Genomic DNA, 18,934 nt, shown 5'->3' with positions numbered 1-18,934 from the left:
ACCTCTAAAGTCCCTTCAGCAGCCCAGGGCCCAGTGGAGAGTACAGCATAGCCATTGGCAGCCCACAAACACTTGTTAAATTGATCCACGATACCTTTGCTGCCATTCACTAATATTATTTTTCCAGGTTTGAGCAATTTTACAGTATTCTAATGTTTTTAATAAATGTAATTTAAAAATTATTTACAGACTTGTATCTATTGCGAATACCCAGTAATTAGATGCAGAGGCTCTGGTGGTGCCAACCCACATGAGTTTTATCCTATTCCACGTTTTTGCTGTTATGACATTGGGCAAATTACTTCTAATCTGTAAAATGTGAACAGCATTGTCTCAGAAGGTTTCCATAAAGAACAGATGATACAATATACATGAAGTATTTAGCACAGTGCCAGGCACATATATGTACTGTGCATGTTATACACATGTGAACATGCACAGAAGCACACACTCATGTGCAGACAGTTTATTATGAGTGACAACATTTATAACAACATTTAGCCAATTGATTTTCAATTGAATCACATTATTAAATGCAGCCTGTAAACCCAAATTTATTTCTTATTAAAATCTATAAAAGTATATGGATATGTTATCTAAAAATTAAAACAATTTAAGTACATTCACAAACATAAATTTTTAAAAGTTTGTTATTATAATTGCTGATTTGAGGCCAATGTTCATTCTGATGAGAGATGATATGAGAACAGCTAAATCATTCTTGATAAAGAATAATGATGGTTGGTTCCATGGTTTGGCTATTGTGAATTGTGCTGCTATAAACATTGATATGGCTGTGTCCCTGTAGTATGCTGTTTTTAAGTCCTTTGGATATAGAACAAGGAGAGGGATAGCTAGATGCCCTTCAATAGATGAATGGATAAAAAATGTAGCATATATATAATGGAATATTATTCAGCAATAAAAGAGAATAAAATCATGGCATTTGCAGGTAAATGGATGGGGTTAGAGAAGATAATACTAAGTGAAGTTAGCAATCCCAAAAATCCAAATTCCAAATGTTTTCCTTGATAAAAGGAGGCTGATTCATAGTGGGATAGGGAGTGAGAGCATGGGAGGAATAGACGAACTCTAGATAGGGCAGAGGGGTTGGAGGGGAAGGAAGGGGGCATGGGGTTATTAAAGTGATGATCATTATTATCCAAAGTACATGTATGAAGACACAAACTGGTGTGAATATACTTTGTATACAACCAGAGATATGAAAAATTGTGCTCTATATGTGTAATAAGAATTGTAATGCATTCTGCTGTCATATATATATAAAAGAATAATGAAAGGATACTTGCATTAACGACAACAAAATATTTTAGCACCACTTATATAATATTTTGCTTTGGAAAAGCATTTTTATATGAAAATTTTATATGTCAAAATTAAATGTTTTTATTCTTGCAAATTTGTTTTTGTTTGTCGAAAAAGGAGAAATGATCATTTATACACTAGAAACTTTCACATATATATTCTTTTTAACAGCTTGAAAGCATGGGTGAAAATGTTAGCCCTTACCATCAATTGAAAAACACTGTGACTGTGGATAACAGTGTGGGCAATAACACTATCTTCCTAGTCATGTGGCAGACCAGTGGTCCCCCTGAGATTGTATTACTTGATCCTACTGGAAGAAAATACTACATGAATAATTTTATCATCAATGTAGCTTTTCGGACAGCTAGCCTTTTGATCCCAGGAACTGCCAAGGTAGGTGTTAAGGAATTATTTATAACAACACACATTTATAACAACATTTAGCCAATTGACTTTCAATTGAATCACATTATTAAATTTAGTGTGTAAATTAGATTTTATTTTGATATATCAAAACTTTAAATTTTATGAAAAATTTTTGTAGATGTTAAAAACTTAAGAGGAGCAACTAAAATATATTTCGAACTTCACATAAAAACTTATAACTCAAACAGTGGAAATTAGTATTTCTACTAGTAGTACAAATAATTTTTTTCTAGTTTACATCCTTCTCTATGTAATCCATATGGACATACTTTTCTATATGCTTAGGAAAAATTCTCTGCTTAAAACTTATAACATGAACAGTGCAATACACATGCTTTTGAGTACCTGCTTGGTCTTGTAGGTGATTTACAATAAGAGGCCATGAAAGGAGTAAGTACCAAGGCACTATCAGAGCATACAGAAGGGTGGGAAGGAGAAATGCTTTCTGGAAGTGAGGACTTTAAAATGGAAATATGGGGAATAAAGGGGCCAGAAGGTAGATACAGCACATAGAAAGGCTCAGAGAAAAAGAACATTGCTGTTCGTAGTACTGCAAGTAGTTCAATATAGATGAACTCCAATAGAACATTGCCTGGGAATGCAGGTAAAGGAGGAAGTAGGGAATGAAGAGCCATGTCAGCAAGAGCTTTGCAGAATAAAGGTAGGAGGGGCTTAAATCCTGGTGGTAAATGGGAACCACTGAAAGTTTCAAGCAGGGCAGTGGTTTGATTAGATCGGCTCTTGTACTGCCTGAACTCAGTGCCTTATCACACACTATCCCTGCCTCCATCGCTGTTGGCAATCTCTTAACTGGCCTTGACTCTAACTGGCATCCCTCCAATTCTTCACCTCCTTCAGAATGATCCTTCTGAAACGCAAATCTGATCAACCTTTCTTGACCTTCCTCTCAATTACTTTATGCTCTGATCCTATTGAACTTTTCTGCAGCTCATTGAATCCTTTTCACATCTGTGCACAAGGGCAAACACTATTCCTTTTCCTTGCTCCTTTTGCCCAACCCCTTTGTCTGGATTAGGTTCCCTGTATCAAAACACCATAGAAATATTTTTGATGTGGAGATTCCTGACATTCATCTGTTACTAATGTTATGATTCCAAAACAAGAATAGATAGGTGATCTTAATGCTCAAATGAGACTTCACTAGAAAATGGCAAAGCACATGAGTTCCAACAAAGAAGACTGTGCAGGTGATGGCATCTAAACTCCCCACCCTTAAGATCTTAGATTATGCTTTAAAATTGTTAATTTTCCCCCTCACATTTTATAAAACAAAAACCCTTTGTTTGCAGCCTGGGCACTGGATATACACCCTGAACAATACACACCATTCTCCTCAGGCCCTGAAAGTGACAGTGGCCTCCCATGCCTCCAGCTCCACTGTGCCCCCAGCCACTGTGGAAGCCTTTGTGGAAAGAGATAGCACCTATTTTCCTCATCCCGTGATAATTTATGCAAATGTAAAAAGAGGGTTTTACCCCATTCTTAATGCCACAGTTACAGCGATGGTTGAGCCAGAGATTGGAGATCCTGTCATGCTGAAACTTTCTGACGACGGAGCAGGTAATGAGGAATGTCATGGTGCTCTACATGTTCACGAGAGTTGCCACGTATGGTGAAGTTGCATTGATATAAGCCTACTTAAATTTTTTTAATTCAATTATTTTTATTTTCCATCTCAAATTCTCATAGAATCACTGATACACTAAATAGCTGCAGGCTAATTTGAGAAAATAGTCTCTATGAGGCTCTTCAGAGTGACTGTATCTTGATTGTAAAAAGATGGGAGGAAGCCACTGAACTCCTTGGTCTTGGCTTCCACATGGCCAGTGACGTCGAACACTCTTGCTTCATAAGGTCACTCATGAACAAAATTGTGTATCCTTATGATGTGCCCGTATTTCTCTCAGAGTAAACAGTTTTACCGGTTCACTGAAATAATTAGACGGGACAGGTAAAACATAGCAAATGAAAACTCAAGAAGGGATATGCAGTGACAGTTAAGCCATATTTTCCCTTTGGACCCAGTTGTGAAAAAAAATCGGAAATTGAACTGTGACTTATGAGATGGCCCTAGACTATTCTTTGGCCAGGTAGCTGAGTTGACAAGAGGACACAGCACATCTTTGGCAATGCCTTTGATGTGTGTGACTTGGTCCCAAAGAAGACCAGGCCAGCAGGTTAGTGGAATCAAAATAGAGATTTCCCCACCACTGGGAATACCAAGTAAAATAAGAAATGCTAATTCAAAGCTCTTGTTCTGCATAAATGGAATTCAGAGCCCCATGTTATACAGTATGGATAGCAGAGCATCTGACCAGGCAGACAGCAGCACTTGGACTCTTTCTGACTAAAATTTTTAAAACTCTTTTGTTGTTCCTCATTTCTTGTTTCCCATTCTGTTCTTTTCCTAAACTAAATTCTCAGAATGATAATAGACCCTGAAGTCTATATTGGTAGTCCCAAATATTTAATGTGCTAATAAAACCACATACCTCTGCTCTGTTATTTTAAGTTGATATTTTTCAAGATTCTTGGTTTTGGCAGCCCTTTTGTAGTGCAGCTAGCTTACCACAGCAATCATGTATAATATTTATGAACAAAGTTCATTCAGAGGACTGTACTTCAATTTCATCTCAGGGGGATACCAAGAAGTTTTCTTGTTTGCCTGTTGGAATGGAGACAAATGAACGTCTCATGTTCTGATTGCTTATGCGGGGCCCAAGCTTTCATTTTGTAGTGTACAGTCCAAATATGCACTGTACAGAATGTTTCTCCCTTGCTCCAGCCTGTGAACTGGCCTGGAGAATAGATCCTGTTCTCTTAGGGAAAGTCACCTGATTCAATTCAATAGGCTTTTATATTTATTCCCTGAATCATTTCATTTGTTTGAAAAATGCTACTTAGACATTAAGTGTAAATTTAGTCTGTATCCCCCCGACACTCAACACACATGTGCATAGTTGTCTAATACTTTCTGTAATGGAAGCAGTATTTATCTGCAAAGTAAAATTAACGAATAACAATAAATTGTATTTACAAAATGCTTTATAATTTAACAGTGTACTTTCTCATGCATACTCTCAGGTAACTATCACAGCAACCCTGTATGATAAGTTATCCCATTTTACAGAAATAAAAGTGAGATATTAAGCTTCAAAGCTACTAAGTGGCAGATCCACGTCTTAAAGCCAACTTTCTTAACTCTCAAGCCAATGGTCTTTCCCCATTTCTTTCTGCCTCAGCGATTAACAGAGCTGGCAGTGCTGACTGTGTGATGGAGAGATTTTTCTTTGAATTTCTCAACAATGTTAAACCATCTTATTAGTCATTAAATCACTAAATACTATACTCTTATTTATTTCTAATAGAAAAAAATTGCTAATAAATACTATACTCTTATTTATTTCCAATAGAAAAAAAATTTGCTAAGTCTACCTTGATAATAAGATGTTTAGCACTCATTTTATTTAAATATACTCTGCTTTTCTCATGTTAAGGAGCCTGCTTCTGCAGTAGGGAAGAGGAAGATTCTACTTTATCAATGGTATAGTGCTGGGACTCAGGGCTGGGAGTGTGGTGTGAGAACTGAATTGACAACTGGGATAGGAGAAGCTGCTTGTCCAAAGAGGCCACCTGCACTTGAATGGTGAATGTGACTTGTACTTGGCCTAAGCTGGTGGTCTACCTGCTATTCTGGGGTCTAGGTCTTCCTGCCATTCATAGACTTGGCTCTGAATTGAACTGCTCTCTAAGGATCAGTGCAAAAGGAAGGGAGTCTAGCACTGGCAAAGCTATCAGCACGTCCCCTGAATCATGGCACTATGGACAGAACCAAAGCTGCCAAACTCCAGGTTATCAGTACTCTTAGAATCTAGAACAATTCCATGTACTCTCTAATGAGGAAATTAAGCAATTCCATACAATTTTATCAACGACCAAAGTTCTTCTGTTTTTGTTTTTGTTTTCTTCCCCCCCAACAGAGATTCTTAATCAAACAGCTTCAGGTCATTCACAAACTCTTGAAAATTGTATGAAAATGTGTATATGTGAATACATATTTATTTCTTAGAGGAAGAATATATATTATTTCAAAAGAGTTTATGACCATAAATAAGCTTAAAAATACACTTGGTTTCTAGGGAAAACTAGTATCATTTTCAATGATAGGAACGAAAGCTTTAAAGATGATTTTTAAGTGTTTTATTAAAACTGCAGTAGGTACAACTCACTCACCTTTAGAAAATAATTTTTCAGAGGCTAAAGAATAACAGGAAGAAATTATTGGACCCTTAGTCTTTAGTTACCTCATAAAATAAAAAATAGCAATAATCATGATAACAGATACTAAAATGAAAAGAATAAGAGGAGAAATGTTATTTTAGTAGCATTAAATATTAGCAATCAACTATGATGACAAGTATTGACATTGAATCTTTGTCTATACAGGTGCTGATGTTATAAAAAATGATGGAATATACTCGAGGTATTTTTTCTCCTTTGCTGTAAATGGTAGATATAGCTTGAAAGTGCATGTCAATCATTCTCCCAGCGTAAGTGCTGTAGCCCACTCTGTCCCAGGAAGTCATGCTATGTACGTACCAGGTTACATAGCAAATGGTAAGAATGATTAGTACTGTTAATTTGAATAATTTCATTTCATGTACATATCTTTGATGAGTGGGTGTGTACTGGGTGGAGCAAAGAGGAAGGATGAGAAAGGAGAGAGTTGTGAAAGAGATGGAATTTCAAAATTCTTTATACTTATATCAATATAGTGTGTTGACTGTCTCCTCAATACTCAGTGAGTCATGGTAGCGGATATTCTGATAATAGGTCATTCCCATAGACCACTCCTACCTTTATTTTAGTAATCACTGACCTCTTTCTTGTAACAATTTCACCAGAATTACTAAGAGATAAAGAGACTTGGGAGTTCTAAGTTCTGGCTCCTATATTTCCCCTGGAGAGGATTAGAAAAGAGAAATAAGAAAAGTTTCTAGCAGCTAAAAGAAGGAAGCAAACAGACCAAATAATCTACACAGGAAATGAGTTTCTGAATAAGTACAAGCTCAGATGTTACAGACAACAGAGTGATTCCTAAAGGGGTTCTGATTTTCTGCTGGATAAAAGTGTCAAATAAATAGAAGATGCATATTAAAAAAAATAAACACCATTATTTTTAGTCCCTGATGGGTAGCAATAGTTAAAATATAACAAATACAAATATATGATGCTGTAGTCTCTCTAAAAACAATTTCAAAATCAATTTTATAAGTATTACTTATGTACTTCAACAGTTATAATTAATCACCTGGACCATTCCACTATACGATTCTATAACTTTTTTTTTTTTAAGAGACAGAGAGAGAAAGAGAATTTTTTAATATTTATTTTTAGTTTTCGGTGGACACAACATCTTTATTTTATTTTTATGTGGTGCTGAGGATCGAACCCAGCTCCCCACACATGCCAGGCGAGTGCGCTACCACTTGAGCCACATCCCCAGCCCAATTCTATAACTTTTTTGCTCTGTATGTGCTTCTCATTAGAAACTAATCAAGATGCTACAATGGATTTGCATCTCTCTTTTTTTTTTTTTTTTGGTGTATTCCCTCCTACATAATTCATTCTCACCTATACTTCAAATATTTTGGGTTATTTCAAAACCATTGTAAGTGTATTTGCAAGGTAACACGGTTTTATTGCATAGGTATGATAACATATCTAGATATAATAGTTTGTTTCTAAATAGATATTCCCTTTGTTAATTTATACATAATAGTTTTGAAGGCCTACTAGGTGATTGATTGGCTTAGAAACTTGGGATACCAAATAGAAGAGATGATTCTTATCAAGGAGTTTTTAGGCAACTGACTGGTCTGTGTATCTCTTTAAAACCCAGGAGTTTAAAGGATACAAATATCAGTATCTAGTGTACAGCAAGATTAGAAGTGCTCAACTATGGCTTTCTGTGTACTTCATATATTCCTTAAGAATGCAAAAAAAGAAAACGGGTTCCCTTGCCATGCCTATTTATGAATAGCATTCACTTTCTCAACTCTTCTTGGGTGATGACCTTGAACACACACTTCTCTGGCAAATGGGAGCTGCTCTATTTTCACACCATCAAAAGTCCAGACAGAGCAGCACCTGCCCCCTTCCTTTTCTCTCCCAAGGCCACTGTCTCTGCTGGATCCACTCTGGATTCCAGCCAAGGGCCTTGAGAACCTCTCTCTCACACATGATCACTTGCTGCTATCCTCTCTGAGCAGTATTTGAGTATGTTTTATTACCTCCCATAAAAAAATTAAGTTATACATCACCTCCCAGCTATTGTCCACTTCTCTACTCCCTGTCTTTCCATCCCTTGAAATTAATCAAAACCTGCTGACTGAACTTTCTTACCTCCTGTTTACTACTCTGCCTGCCACAATGTGGCTTCCACTCAAATCACTCCACTGGAATTGCTCTGACCCTATTTGCCAATGGCCACCCTGCTGCCAAGTCCAAAGGTCACATCTCAGTCTTCATCTTCCCTGATTATCAGCAGTGTCTGGTAGCAGACTGAGCTCTTCCTTGCTATTTCCTGGTTTCCATGATGCCATAGTCTCCTGGTTACCTCTTATCCTCTGGAATTTTTTGTCAGCCTCTTTTCCAGCTCCTCCTTTTCTAAAGGTGCTTAGTCTTGATTTTTTTTGAATCTACTGTCTGGAGCCATAGTGCTAAACTGTGACTTTGAGTAAGTTGCCTGCTTCTGAGAGTCTCAGTTTCATATATATATANTATATTTATATATATATATATATATATATATATATATATATAAATGGGGGTGATAACTGTACTCTCCTCATAGTTTTGCTAAGAAAATTAAACATTTGAAATGCATAAGGTACTTAGAAAAGTCCATAGCACATAGTAGGTACTAAATATATACTACTTATATTATACTTAAAATTATTATTAGGTTATCTCTTTAATCCATATGGCTTTAATAATATCTACATGTCATATCCTCCAAATTTATAACTTCAAAATTACTAAATCTAACCAAACCCCTTTTTGAGTTTGAAATTCATAGATGACAGGCTCTTTCATATTTTTGCAAAAATTGTAAACCTTGTTACTTAATTTTTGGTCTCTTTTTTCCTGGGAGTTATTTTTTTAAACCATCATTGTCTCCTTCACTATTCCATATACAAATCTATTATCAACTTTTGTTGACTTTGTCTCCAAAATACATCTTGAACTGCCCTTTCTTGCCTCCTTTCACTGTTCTCACCCTTCCCAAGCTGCCATCTCCTCTTATCTGAACTATAGATGGCTCTCTGAGTGGCCCCCTTGCTAGCTATACTTTACTTCAGTCTCTACAAAGCAGCCAGAGGCTAAAAGGTCCTGCGTGAACTTCTCTCCTGTCTCACCTCAGACTATTCTTTCCCCTCTTTTTATTTTGTTTTCTTTTACTGACTGATTGATTCGAGTGCTGAGGATGGAATCCAGGGCTTCACATAATACTAAACAAGAACTCTACCACTGAACTCTACCCTAGCCCTTTTCCTTTCTTTAATTTAATTTTTCTACCTTGTAGAGCTCTTGCACATCTCAGAATTTTCACCCAAGCTCTTCCCTTTACCTAGAATTGATTTTTTTTTTTTAAACCTCTGCTCTTTCCAGGTCTGATTGCTCAACCTTTAGGAAAACTTTAAATGTCACTTCCTTGATACCATTCTAAATTGTGGACTCAGCACTCTGCCTTTTTGCCTTCTTCACTCATCACAATTTGTAAATGAATGTGTGCTAATATGATTAACAAAACTGAAAATTCCACACAGTATTCTTTTTTGTCACTGATTACTGGCACAGCATATGCCCTCAATAAATACTTAAGGAGTGAATAAATGAATGCATTAATGAATTATTGGATGCATAAACTCAGTTATTCTAAAGAAGTGGTTAAAAGGGTTTTAAAAAGCCTCTTAATAATCTGTTAAGAACAAGCTGTTCAGGAGATTTTTAATTTGTCTTTTTTGGTGATTATTTTGTATCTTAGGTAATATTCAGATGAATGCTCCAAGAAAATCAGTGCGCAGAAGTGAGGAGGAGCAAAAGTGGGGCTTTAGCCGAGTTAGCTCAGGGGGCTCCTTTTCAGTGGTGGGAGTTCCAACTGGCCCCCATCCTGATGTGTTTCCACCATGCAAAATTGTTGACTTGAAAGCTGTAAAAATGGAAGAGGAAGTGACCCTGTCTTGGACAGCACCTGGAGAAGACTTCGATCAGGGGCAGGGTACGTTTCCTGGTTTCATTATCTATTTTTCTACAAAATGGTATTTCTAATTACTATGTCAAAGATTAGTTGGGTGAAAATAGCTTCAGGATTTAGAGCTTAAAAAGCTACAGAAAGTTGCCTTAAAAAGTCTGCTGCCCCAGAAGTGAAGAAGCCCTGGTAGACTCACTGGCATTAGTCACACAGAAATCTCCATTGGGGACATAAACACCACACACTAAGGTGGCCAATTCAGCAAAACTGTGTTCTGCATTACAGAGCACATGCTTCCAAAAACTGGAAGTAACTAGTTTTCTGAAAATTCTCCAATGAATATTTATTCATGTGTTTATAAGTCAGATTTAGGGGACCATTTCCTATGACTCATGCAAACCTTGATGCATTTTCCTCTCCCACTTCTGGCCATCATTTTTGTTACACAAGTTGAAAGCAGTTCCTAGGTTGGGGTCTTTCTTGCCCTTGCTTGGATGTACCTTGATGGAGTCCCTTCCACTTTCCATTTCTAAGGCCAGTGCTAACTTCCAGGCCTCCACCCACTATATCTTTTTCCTATTTTTTTTTTAAACCTGACAGTCATAGTACCATTTATTGAGAAATATTTGCCACCCCATAATTAATTTGAATTTCACCTTTATCATATGCTAAATTCCTAAATATATTTGACCTACTTTATAATATAAGTTTATTCACATATTAGTGTCAGGGTTTGAGTTCTTGAAGCATTGGTTTAGTTCTTCTGCACCACTATCTTTCAAACTTTGTATGACCATTTTTATCATTTATTTTCCATATAAACTTTACAATAAGCTTCAGTATTGTGAAGAATCAGAGACACTGTTAATAAAATCACATAAAATTTCCATAACAGCTTAGGGAAAAATAACATCTTTATTATGTTACATCTTGCTTTCAAAAAACACAAGTCCTCATGCCCAGGTTTTAGTGTGGGTTTTTATGTAATGTTTTAAAATTTTGCTCTTATTCTTATTTCTTTTTATGTTGATTCCTAGACATTTTGACTTTTTCATTGCTGTTCTCATTAGTCATTTTTAATAAACTAGAAAACTTCTCAAAGTGACTTAACACCTCCATTTATTCTTTTAATTTCAGCTACAAGCTATGAAATAAGAATGAGTAACAACCTACAGAGTATTCAAGATGACTTTAACAATGCCATTTTAGTAAATATGTCAAAGCTAAAACCTCAGCAAGCTGGCACCAGGGAGATGTTTACATTCTTGCCCAAACTTTTCTTAAATGGACTTGAACCTGATGGAGAAACACAAGAAAGCCACAGAATTTATGTGGCCATGAGAGCAGTGGATAAGAACTCCTTAAAGTCTGCTGTATCTAATGTTGCCCAGGTATCTCTGTTTATTTCTCCAAACTCTGCTCCTGTACTAGGAAGAGATTCTCTTATAATGAAAGGAGTTTTAATAGCAATAAGTTTAATAGGAATCATTTGCCTCATTATAGTTACAGCACATTATACTTTGAATAGGAAAAAGAGAGCAGACAAGGAAGAGAATGGAACAAAATTACTATGAACAAATACACAGAGTACCTTCCTTTTTTGATAAAAAGGCCCATGGCACTTGCATTTTGCAAATATATAACCTCAAAATAAAGTTAACATAAAACTGTATTAAAATGCATTGAGTTTTTGTATAATAGAGATATTGTTTTTACATAGTTATTACACATATTTTTGTAATAGTCATTTTGAGGGGTGAATTAGAAAACCCTTAGGCTTTAGTTATGGGAAAATAATATTAGTTATTTTTCAAGGTAGTGTCTTTAAAAGCAAAGGCAAGGGCAAAGTTGAATGAGAGTTAAGAAAAGATGGTTTTATTGAAGTGAAAAAAAAATTTCAAGTAGAGAAACAGGAGTTAGGCCTGGATTATGCAGTGTAACTCTCTATATAAGGCACTTGTTTAGTTACTTTGATTAATCTTTCATTTTTTCTTATCTGTGCAGAGCAGGTTGCTTGTTCATGACTGACAATCAATCTACATTTTATATATATGAAGCCACTATTGTCAAGTTCTGTATCTCTTGCCATATGGTTAAAAACAATACAGATCAAATCCTACCACTAATGCTCAAAGAAATCTTTTTTTCACTGTAACTTTAAAAGGTGGTTTTTATCCTTATCTCTTCCTACTGGTTTTCTAACAAAGGTCTATTGAATTTATTGTTTATAAGTTTCTATTCCCATCAAAGCAGATTTCCAAGTTATTGCTTTGGGAACAATTGAATAAAAATGGTTATCTCTCTCATAGGATTTAAGTAAGGAATGAAAGACATTATTTTGTGCTTATTTTAATACATATATAGACCATATACTTTTATTCTATTTCAGCCTAAGAAGAGGTCAGGGGGAAAAGATTGACCTTTGGAAATGACTATCATATTCTGTCCTGTGGCTAAATAAGAGTCTAGAATCCTTTCTCTATCTAGGGCAGGGAAAAACTGCAGCACAGACCACAATGAAATAAAAATTACTTTTCATCTGACTTTACTTTCCTCTAGTTTTTAAAACAGTATTGACCAAAGAGCTTAAAATTTTATTGAATAAATATGAGTAATAATGTAGAAGAGGTCTTGGTTTTATAACTAGGACCAATTAAGAATGAAAATTAGATCAGTTTGGGGTGGTAAGGAAGGAAATGTGGTGAGTTGTGACAGGAAGAGAACACCTGAGGAGAGACTCAGCAGGGATGGCGAAAAAGCAACCATCAAATCTCTCTGCCCAGGCAGCCTCCAAGTAATTTATACTGCAGCCCACATCTGGCCTATTACCTTCTGAGTCTCATAGTGCCTAAGTCTTCAAGGAAGGAGCCTCAAGACTCTTGCAGTTCCTAGCTTTGGCAGTAAGTCCCTCCTCCCTCTATTGCTACTATACCAACTAGTATGGAATTTGATTTTCTATGATTTTAAACAGGGCTAGTAAAATACACATCCAGGTCTGTGGTGGGTTTCAAGTCCTCAGACATTTTTTTTCTTTTACAGACAGAAAGGTAAAGAGTTAAATGAGTAATCAAAGTTTTGTGCTGGTGAATGGCAGAGCTATACAAGGTAGAGCCAGTTTCCTGGACTTTTCCCTTGCTGTGCTTATTTAAGAAGGTATAGAAAGATGCCAGGATTAGGCCTTAAAATTCTTAACTATTTTAAGATCAATTAACAGGGAAGAGAATATAGCTTTAAAGTAACTTGGTTTATCTGCTTTTCTTTTTTTTCTTCCACTGTGCCAGTGGAGGAATGGAACAAATAGACTTCAGTCTAGAACTTATTGAAGTGTAAGAGACAAAAGTAAGGGATAACAAAGATGTAAATGAAATGAACAAACATAACAGGATAGAAAGTGTGATTTCATGAAGTGGGTCAATGTAGAAAAATGCTGATTTAGAGACCCTAGCAATCAATAGGACAGAGTCATTGTAAAGGCCCTGCTGATCTTGAATAAATAATAATAATAATAATAATAATAATAATAATAATAATAATAATAAATAGAGACAGAGAAGAATTGAGCCAAAGAGAATGAAGAACTGTGAACTGAAAGGGGAGACTGTAACAATACCAGTAGGGAACTTTAACATCATGCTTTCAGCAATGGACAAATCATCCAGGGAGAAAATCAGCAAAGAAACAACAAATTTAAACTTCTCCACAGCACATGGAACATCCTCAAGAACAAATCATATGTTAGTCCAAAAAGCAAGTCTTAACTAATTTGATAAGATTGAAAACATCAAGGATCTTTTTTGACCAAAATGGCAGAAAGCTAGAAATCAATAATAAAAGAAACTTCAGGAACCTTACAAATAGATGAAAATTAAACAAAATTCTCTTAAATAGCCAACAAATAGATGAAAAAAATTAAAAGGAAAATTTAAAAGTTCTTGAGACAAACGCAAATGTAAACATAACCTACTGAAACCCATGTAACATAGTAATATCAGCTCTAAGAGAGAAATGAACTGCACTAAATGCATATCTAAAATGAAGAAAGATCACAAATAAACCTCTGAATGTTGCACCTCAAGGAATTAGAAAAAACAAAAGCAACTCAACTCAAAAGGAAGGAAATTATAAAGTTCAGAGTAGAAATAAATGAAATAAAGCCTACAAAAACAAAAGATCAACAAAATGTAAGAGTTTTTGAAAAAAAATCAGCAAATCTTTAGCTGCACTAAGAAAAAAAATCAAAGATGTAAAAGAATACATGACAATAGTATATTAGTCCATTTTGTGCTACTAAGATGAAAGAGAATTCCTGATGCTCGGTAACTTTATTTTAAAAAATGAGGTTTATTTTGGCTGACAGTTCTGATCTAAGATTAAAGACTCACATCTTGTGACAGCCTTATTGCTGGCAGAGTCCCAAAGGAACACGGGGCATAATGTGGAAAGAAATAAGGATCAGGTGTATTTGTGTATGTATTTCTGCTGGTCTCTCTTCCTCTTCTTATAAAACCATCAGTATTCAATCATGAGGGATCCATCCTGATGATCTTATCTAATTCTGATTAATCATTTCTGAAAGGCATCACCTTTGAATACCATAATCAGATTAAGTGTCCACTTTCTTAACTCCTCACAATGGAGATAAATTTCAACACATGATCTCTTGTGAGACACAAACCACATCCAAACCACTTAAAATACACAGAATTTTTCTGATGCCACAGAAATACAAAGGATCATAGGAGAGTATTATGAACAAGTTGGATAATCCAGAAAAAAAGGCCCTGGACATATACAACCTACCAAGATTGACTGCTGCAGTCTGGCTGGGCACAATTCAGGAGCCACTTGTCAAAAGAAACGAACTTTATTTTTACACACGCCAAACAAAACAGCTCCTCAGGAAAACCCCTCAGAGCCGAACTGCCACCACCAGCTTCCCACAAGCCTCTCAACCTCCCCCACTCCTCCTGCTCTTGAGGCCGATTGGCTGGGTCTCATGGGCGGAGCCAAAAAAAGTCCCCCAATGAGCAGCTCTGTAGTCTGAAAAGGCGGGGAAACAGCCCAATGAGCATCACCGCAGAGGAGCCAATCAGCTAGAAGTTGCTGGGGCCACTGTGAGCCAATCATCAGCTGGCAGTCTGAAAGTTTGCTGGGGCCCCTTCGGCTGTGGCTCTCAACAATTGACCTATGAAGAAACAGGAAATCTGAACAGAATATAATGAATAAGGAAAATGAATAAGTAATTGAAACTCTCTTATCAAAGTTCAAAACCTGATGACTTCACTGCTGAATTTTACCCAAATACATCAAGAACTATTGACAATTCTTCTCAAACCATTCCAAAAATTAAAGAGAAAGGAATACCTCCAAACTCATTCTATGAGGTCAACATTTTCCTGATCTATAAACTAGACAAGGACACAAGAAAAAAAGAAAACTACAGAGCAACATCTTTGATAAACATAGGTAGAAAATTCCTCAATAAAATATTAATAAACTGGCCAGTAGCACAGTAGCACATGCCTGTAAGCCCAGCAGCTTAGGAGGCTGAGACAGAAGGCTCACGAGTTCAGAGCCAGCCTCAGCAATAGTGGGGTGCTAAGCAACTCAGTGAAACCCTGTTCTAAATAAAATACAAAATAGGGCTGGGGATGTGACTCAGTAATTGAGTGCCCCTGAGTTCAATCCCTGGTACCAAAAAAAAAAAAAAAATTAATAAGCTGAATTCAACAGCACATAGAAAAAGATAATTCACCATGATCAATTAATATTCATCATAGGAATGCAAGTATGGCTCAACATACACAAATCAATAAATGTGATACATTACATTAACAGAATGAAGGACAAAAACATGATAATTCTGATAGATGCAGAAAAAGCATTTGACAAAATTTAACATCACTTCATGATTAAAATATCTCTCAACAAATTAGACCTAGAAGGAATGTACTTTAACACAATAAAGGCCATATGTGATGATTCCACAGCTAATATCATGCTGAACAAATAAAAAGTAAAATCTTTTACTCTAATCTCTGGAAGACAAGTTTGCTCACTTCCACAAGTTCTATTCAACATAATATTTCAACTCCTAGTCAGAGCAATTAGGCAAAAGAAGAAAAGAGAGGGAAATACAAATTGAAAAGAAGCTAAATTGTCCTATTTTCAGTCAACATGAGCTTATATAGAGAGAACCCTAAAGATTCCACCAAAAATCTGCTAAATCTATGAACAAATTTAGTAAAGTTGCAGATAGAAAATCAACATATAAAAAGTCAGTAGCATTTCTATATACTAGTAGCAACTGAAAAAACTAAAATATCTGAAAAAAAATCAAGAAAATAATTTACCACAGCTACCAAAAAAATTGGAATAAATTTATCCAGGGAAGTGAAAATTATAAAGTACCGATGAAAGAAATTGAAGAGGTTGTGGATAAATAGACAGAATCCCTGTGTTCATGGGTTGGAAAAAAAATAATTATCAAAATATCCATCCTACCCAAAGTGATTTACTGCAATTCCTGTCAAATTACCAATGACACTCTTCACAGAAATAGTTAAAGCAATCCCAAAATTTATATGGAAGCACAAAAGACTCTAAATAGCCAAAGCAATCTTGAGCAAAAGAACAAAGCTGGACCATACTTCAAAATATACTACAAAACCAAAACAGCATGGCACTGGCATCAAAAATTCTGCAATCTCTATTTGGGGTAAAAATGGGAGTTCATAACCCACTTGAATCTAATGTATGAAATATGATATGTCAAGAGTTTTGTAATGTTTTGAACAACCAATATATATATATATATATATATATATAAATAAATTTAAAAAAGACACTCATAGATCAATAGAGATACCAGAAATAAACCCATATACATATAGCCAACTTATTTACAACAAAGGTACCAAGAGTCTACAATGAAAAAAGGATTATTTCTTCAATAAACTGTGTTGGTAAAACTGGATAATCCATATGCAAAGGATAAAATTAGAAACTTATCTTTCATCATATACAAAAATAAATTTAAAATGGATTAAAGACTTATATGTACGACTGAAAATTATGAAAGTAATAGGAGAAATTATAGAAGAAAAGCTTCATGACATGGGTTTGAGCCATATATTTTTGGATATGACATCAAAATTGAAGGCAACAAAGACAAATTTGACAAATGGAATTAGCTCAAACTCTAAAGCATCTGCACAGCACAACAAACAATCAATAGACTGAAGAGACAACCTACAGAATAGGAGAAAATATTTACAAATGACAGTTGGTCCTTAATATTCAAGGGTTCTGCATCTGTGTAGTCAATCAACTGTGGATTAAGAATATTCAGGAAAAAATTGTATCTGTACCAAACATGTATGATTTAAAGCACACAAGAGTATATGCAAAGACTATATGCAAATAGTACACCAGTTTATATAAAGGACTTGAGCATCTTTGGATTTTAATATCTTAGGGGAGTCCTAGAACGAATTCCCCACAAATTCTAAGGAGTGACTGTATACATCTGGCAAGAGATGCTCTGGTTTGAATGTTCCCACCAAAATTTATATTGAAATTAAACTCTTATGATGAAGTACTAAGGGGTGGGGTTAGTGGAACTCTCAAGAGGTGATAAGGTCATAAGAGCTCAGGGTTCATTAATGAGTTGCTGGATTATCTTGAAAGAGCATATGCTATAAAAGCCACTTTGGCTCTATGTCACTACATGATAAAACTGCAAGAAGGCCCTTACCAGATGCCAAGCAAGTGATGGTGCCATGCCTTGGATTTCAGTCTCCAGAATTTTTGAATAGATATTTCTCAAAAGTGGACGTGCAAATAGCCAACAGGTATATGAAACAATATTCAACATTACTAATCATCAGGGAATGCAAATCAAAAACATATTAAGATTACATTTCACACATGTTAGAATAGCTAATAAAACTAGTCCTGGTGAAGATACAAAGTAAAGTGAATGTTTACAAACTGTGAGAAAGACAATTAATATAACTACATAGAAAACAGTATGGCAATCCCACTTCTGGATATATATATATATATATATATATATATATATATATATATATATATATCTCCAAAGGAAATTCATTCAGTATGTTAAAGAGATAGCTGCACTCCTAGGTTTATAGCATCATACCCAATAACCAAGCTGTGGATTCAATTTAAGTATGTCAATGAATGGATAGATAAAGAAAATGTGGTATATGAACACAATGGAATTTTATTCATCTATAAAAAGGAAATCCCTTCATATGTTACCACATGGATAAGTCTGGAAAACATGTTAAGTGAAATAAGGCAGGTACAGAAAGACAAATATTTCATGATCTCACTTATAAGTGGAATCCAAAAATGTCAATCTCTCATGGAAGTAGAGAATAGAATGGTGGTTACCAGGACTTTGGGTGGCAGGGGGTAGGGAGAAGACAATGGTCAAAAGATATATAATTATAGTCAGATAGCAAGAATACTAAAAAGTGTCTATAATAGGCAGATAGAGACAGAAAGTAGATAAGTGATCACGGTCTTGGAGCAGAGAATGGGGAGTGGAGCAGATACAAATGGGGAATGACTACTAATGGTTATGGAGTTTCTTTTTTGGATAATGAAAATGCTGTAAAATTGATGGCTACACAACTTTATGAGCAAGGCAAAAACCACTGTATTATATGTGTTAAATGGTTAAATTGTATGTTATGTAAATTATCTCTCAACAAAGCTATTTAAAAAATAAAGAAAATTCACCTGAAGAAAAACCAAAAGAGGATATATATGAAGTTGGGTGGATGCCGCATTATGTGTTAAGATCTAAATACAGGAAATAGAGGCATAGGGAAGTCAGATGGGTAGTGGCTCTGTAAGGAAGGAGAATGT

General features: G+C 35.4%; 1 protein-coding gene across 1 annotated transcript in view; it reads left to right on the top strand.

Annotated features, from left to right (window-relative positions):
- Clca2 (chloride channel accessory 2) overlaps positions 1–14,177 on the top strand; it is a 35,673-nt gene extending 21,496 nt beyond the window's left edge. Inside the window, exons 10-14 of the mRNA XM_015504735.2 lie at positions 1,498–1,722; positions 3,066–3,336; positions 6,223–6,393; positions 9,827–10,060; positions 11,171–14,177. Of these exons, the coding sequence (XP_015360221.1) occupies positions 1,498–1,722; positions 3,066–3,336; positions 6,223–6,393; positions 9,827–10,060; positions 11,171–11,607 (1,338 nt within the window). The 3' untranslated portion in view covers positions 11,608–14,177. The remainder of the gene's footprint in view (positions 1–1,497; positions 1,723–3,065; positions 3,337–6,222; positions 6,394–9,826; positions 10,061–11,170) is intronic.
- The last annotated feature ends 4,757 nt before the right edge of the window (positions 14,178–18,934 follow it).

Source organism: Marmota marmota, unplaced genomic scaffold (genome assembly GCF_001458135.2).
Source record: "Marmota marmota marmota unplaced genomic scaffold, marMar, whole genome shotgun sequence".
NCBI lineage: Eukaryota > Metazoa > Chordata > Mammalia > Rodentia > Sciuridae > Marmota > Marmota marmota.
Note: the sequence above shows the minus strand (reverse complement) of the source record. Positions and strands in the feature narration are given on the sequence as shown.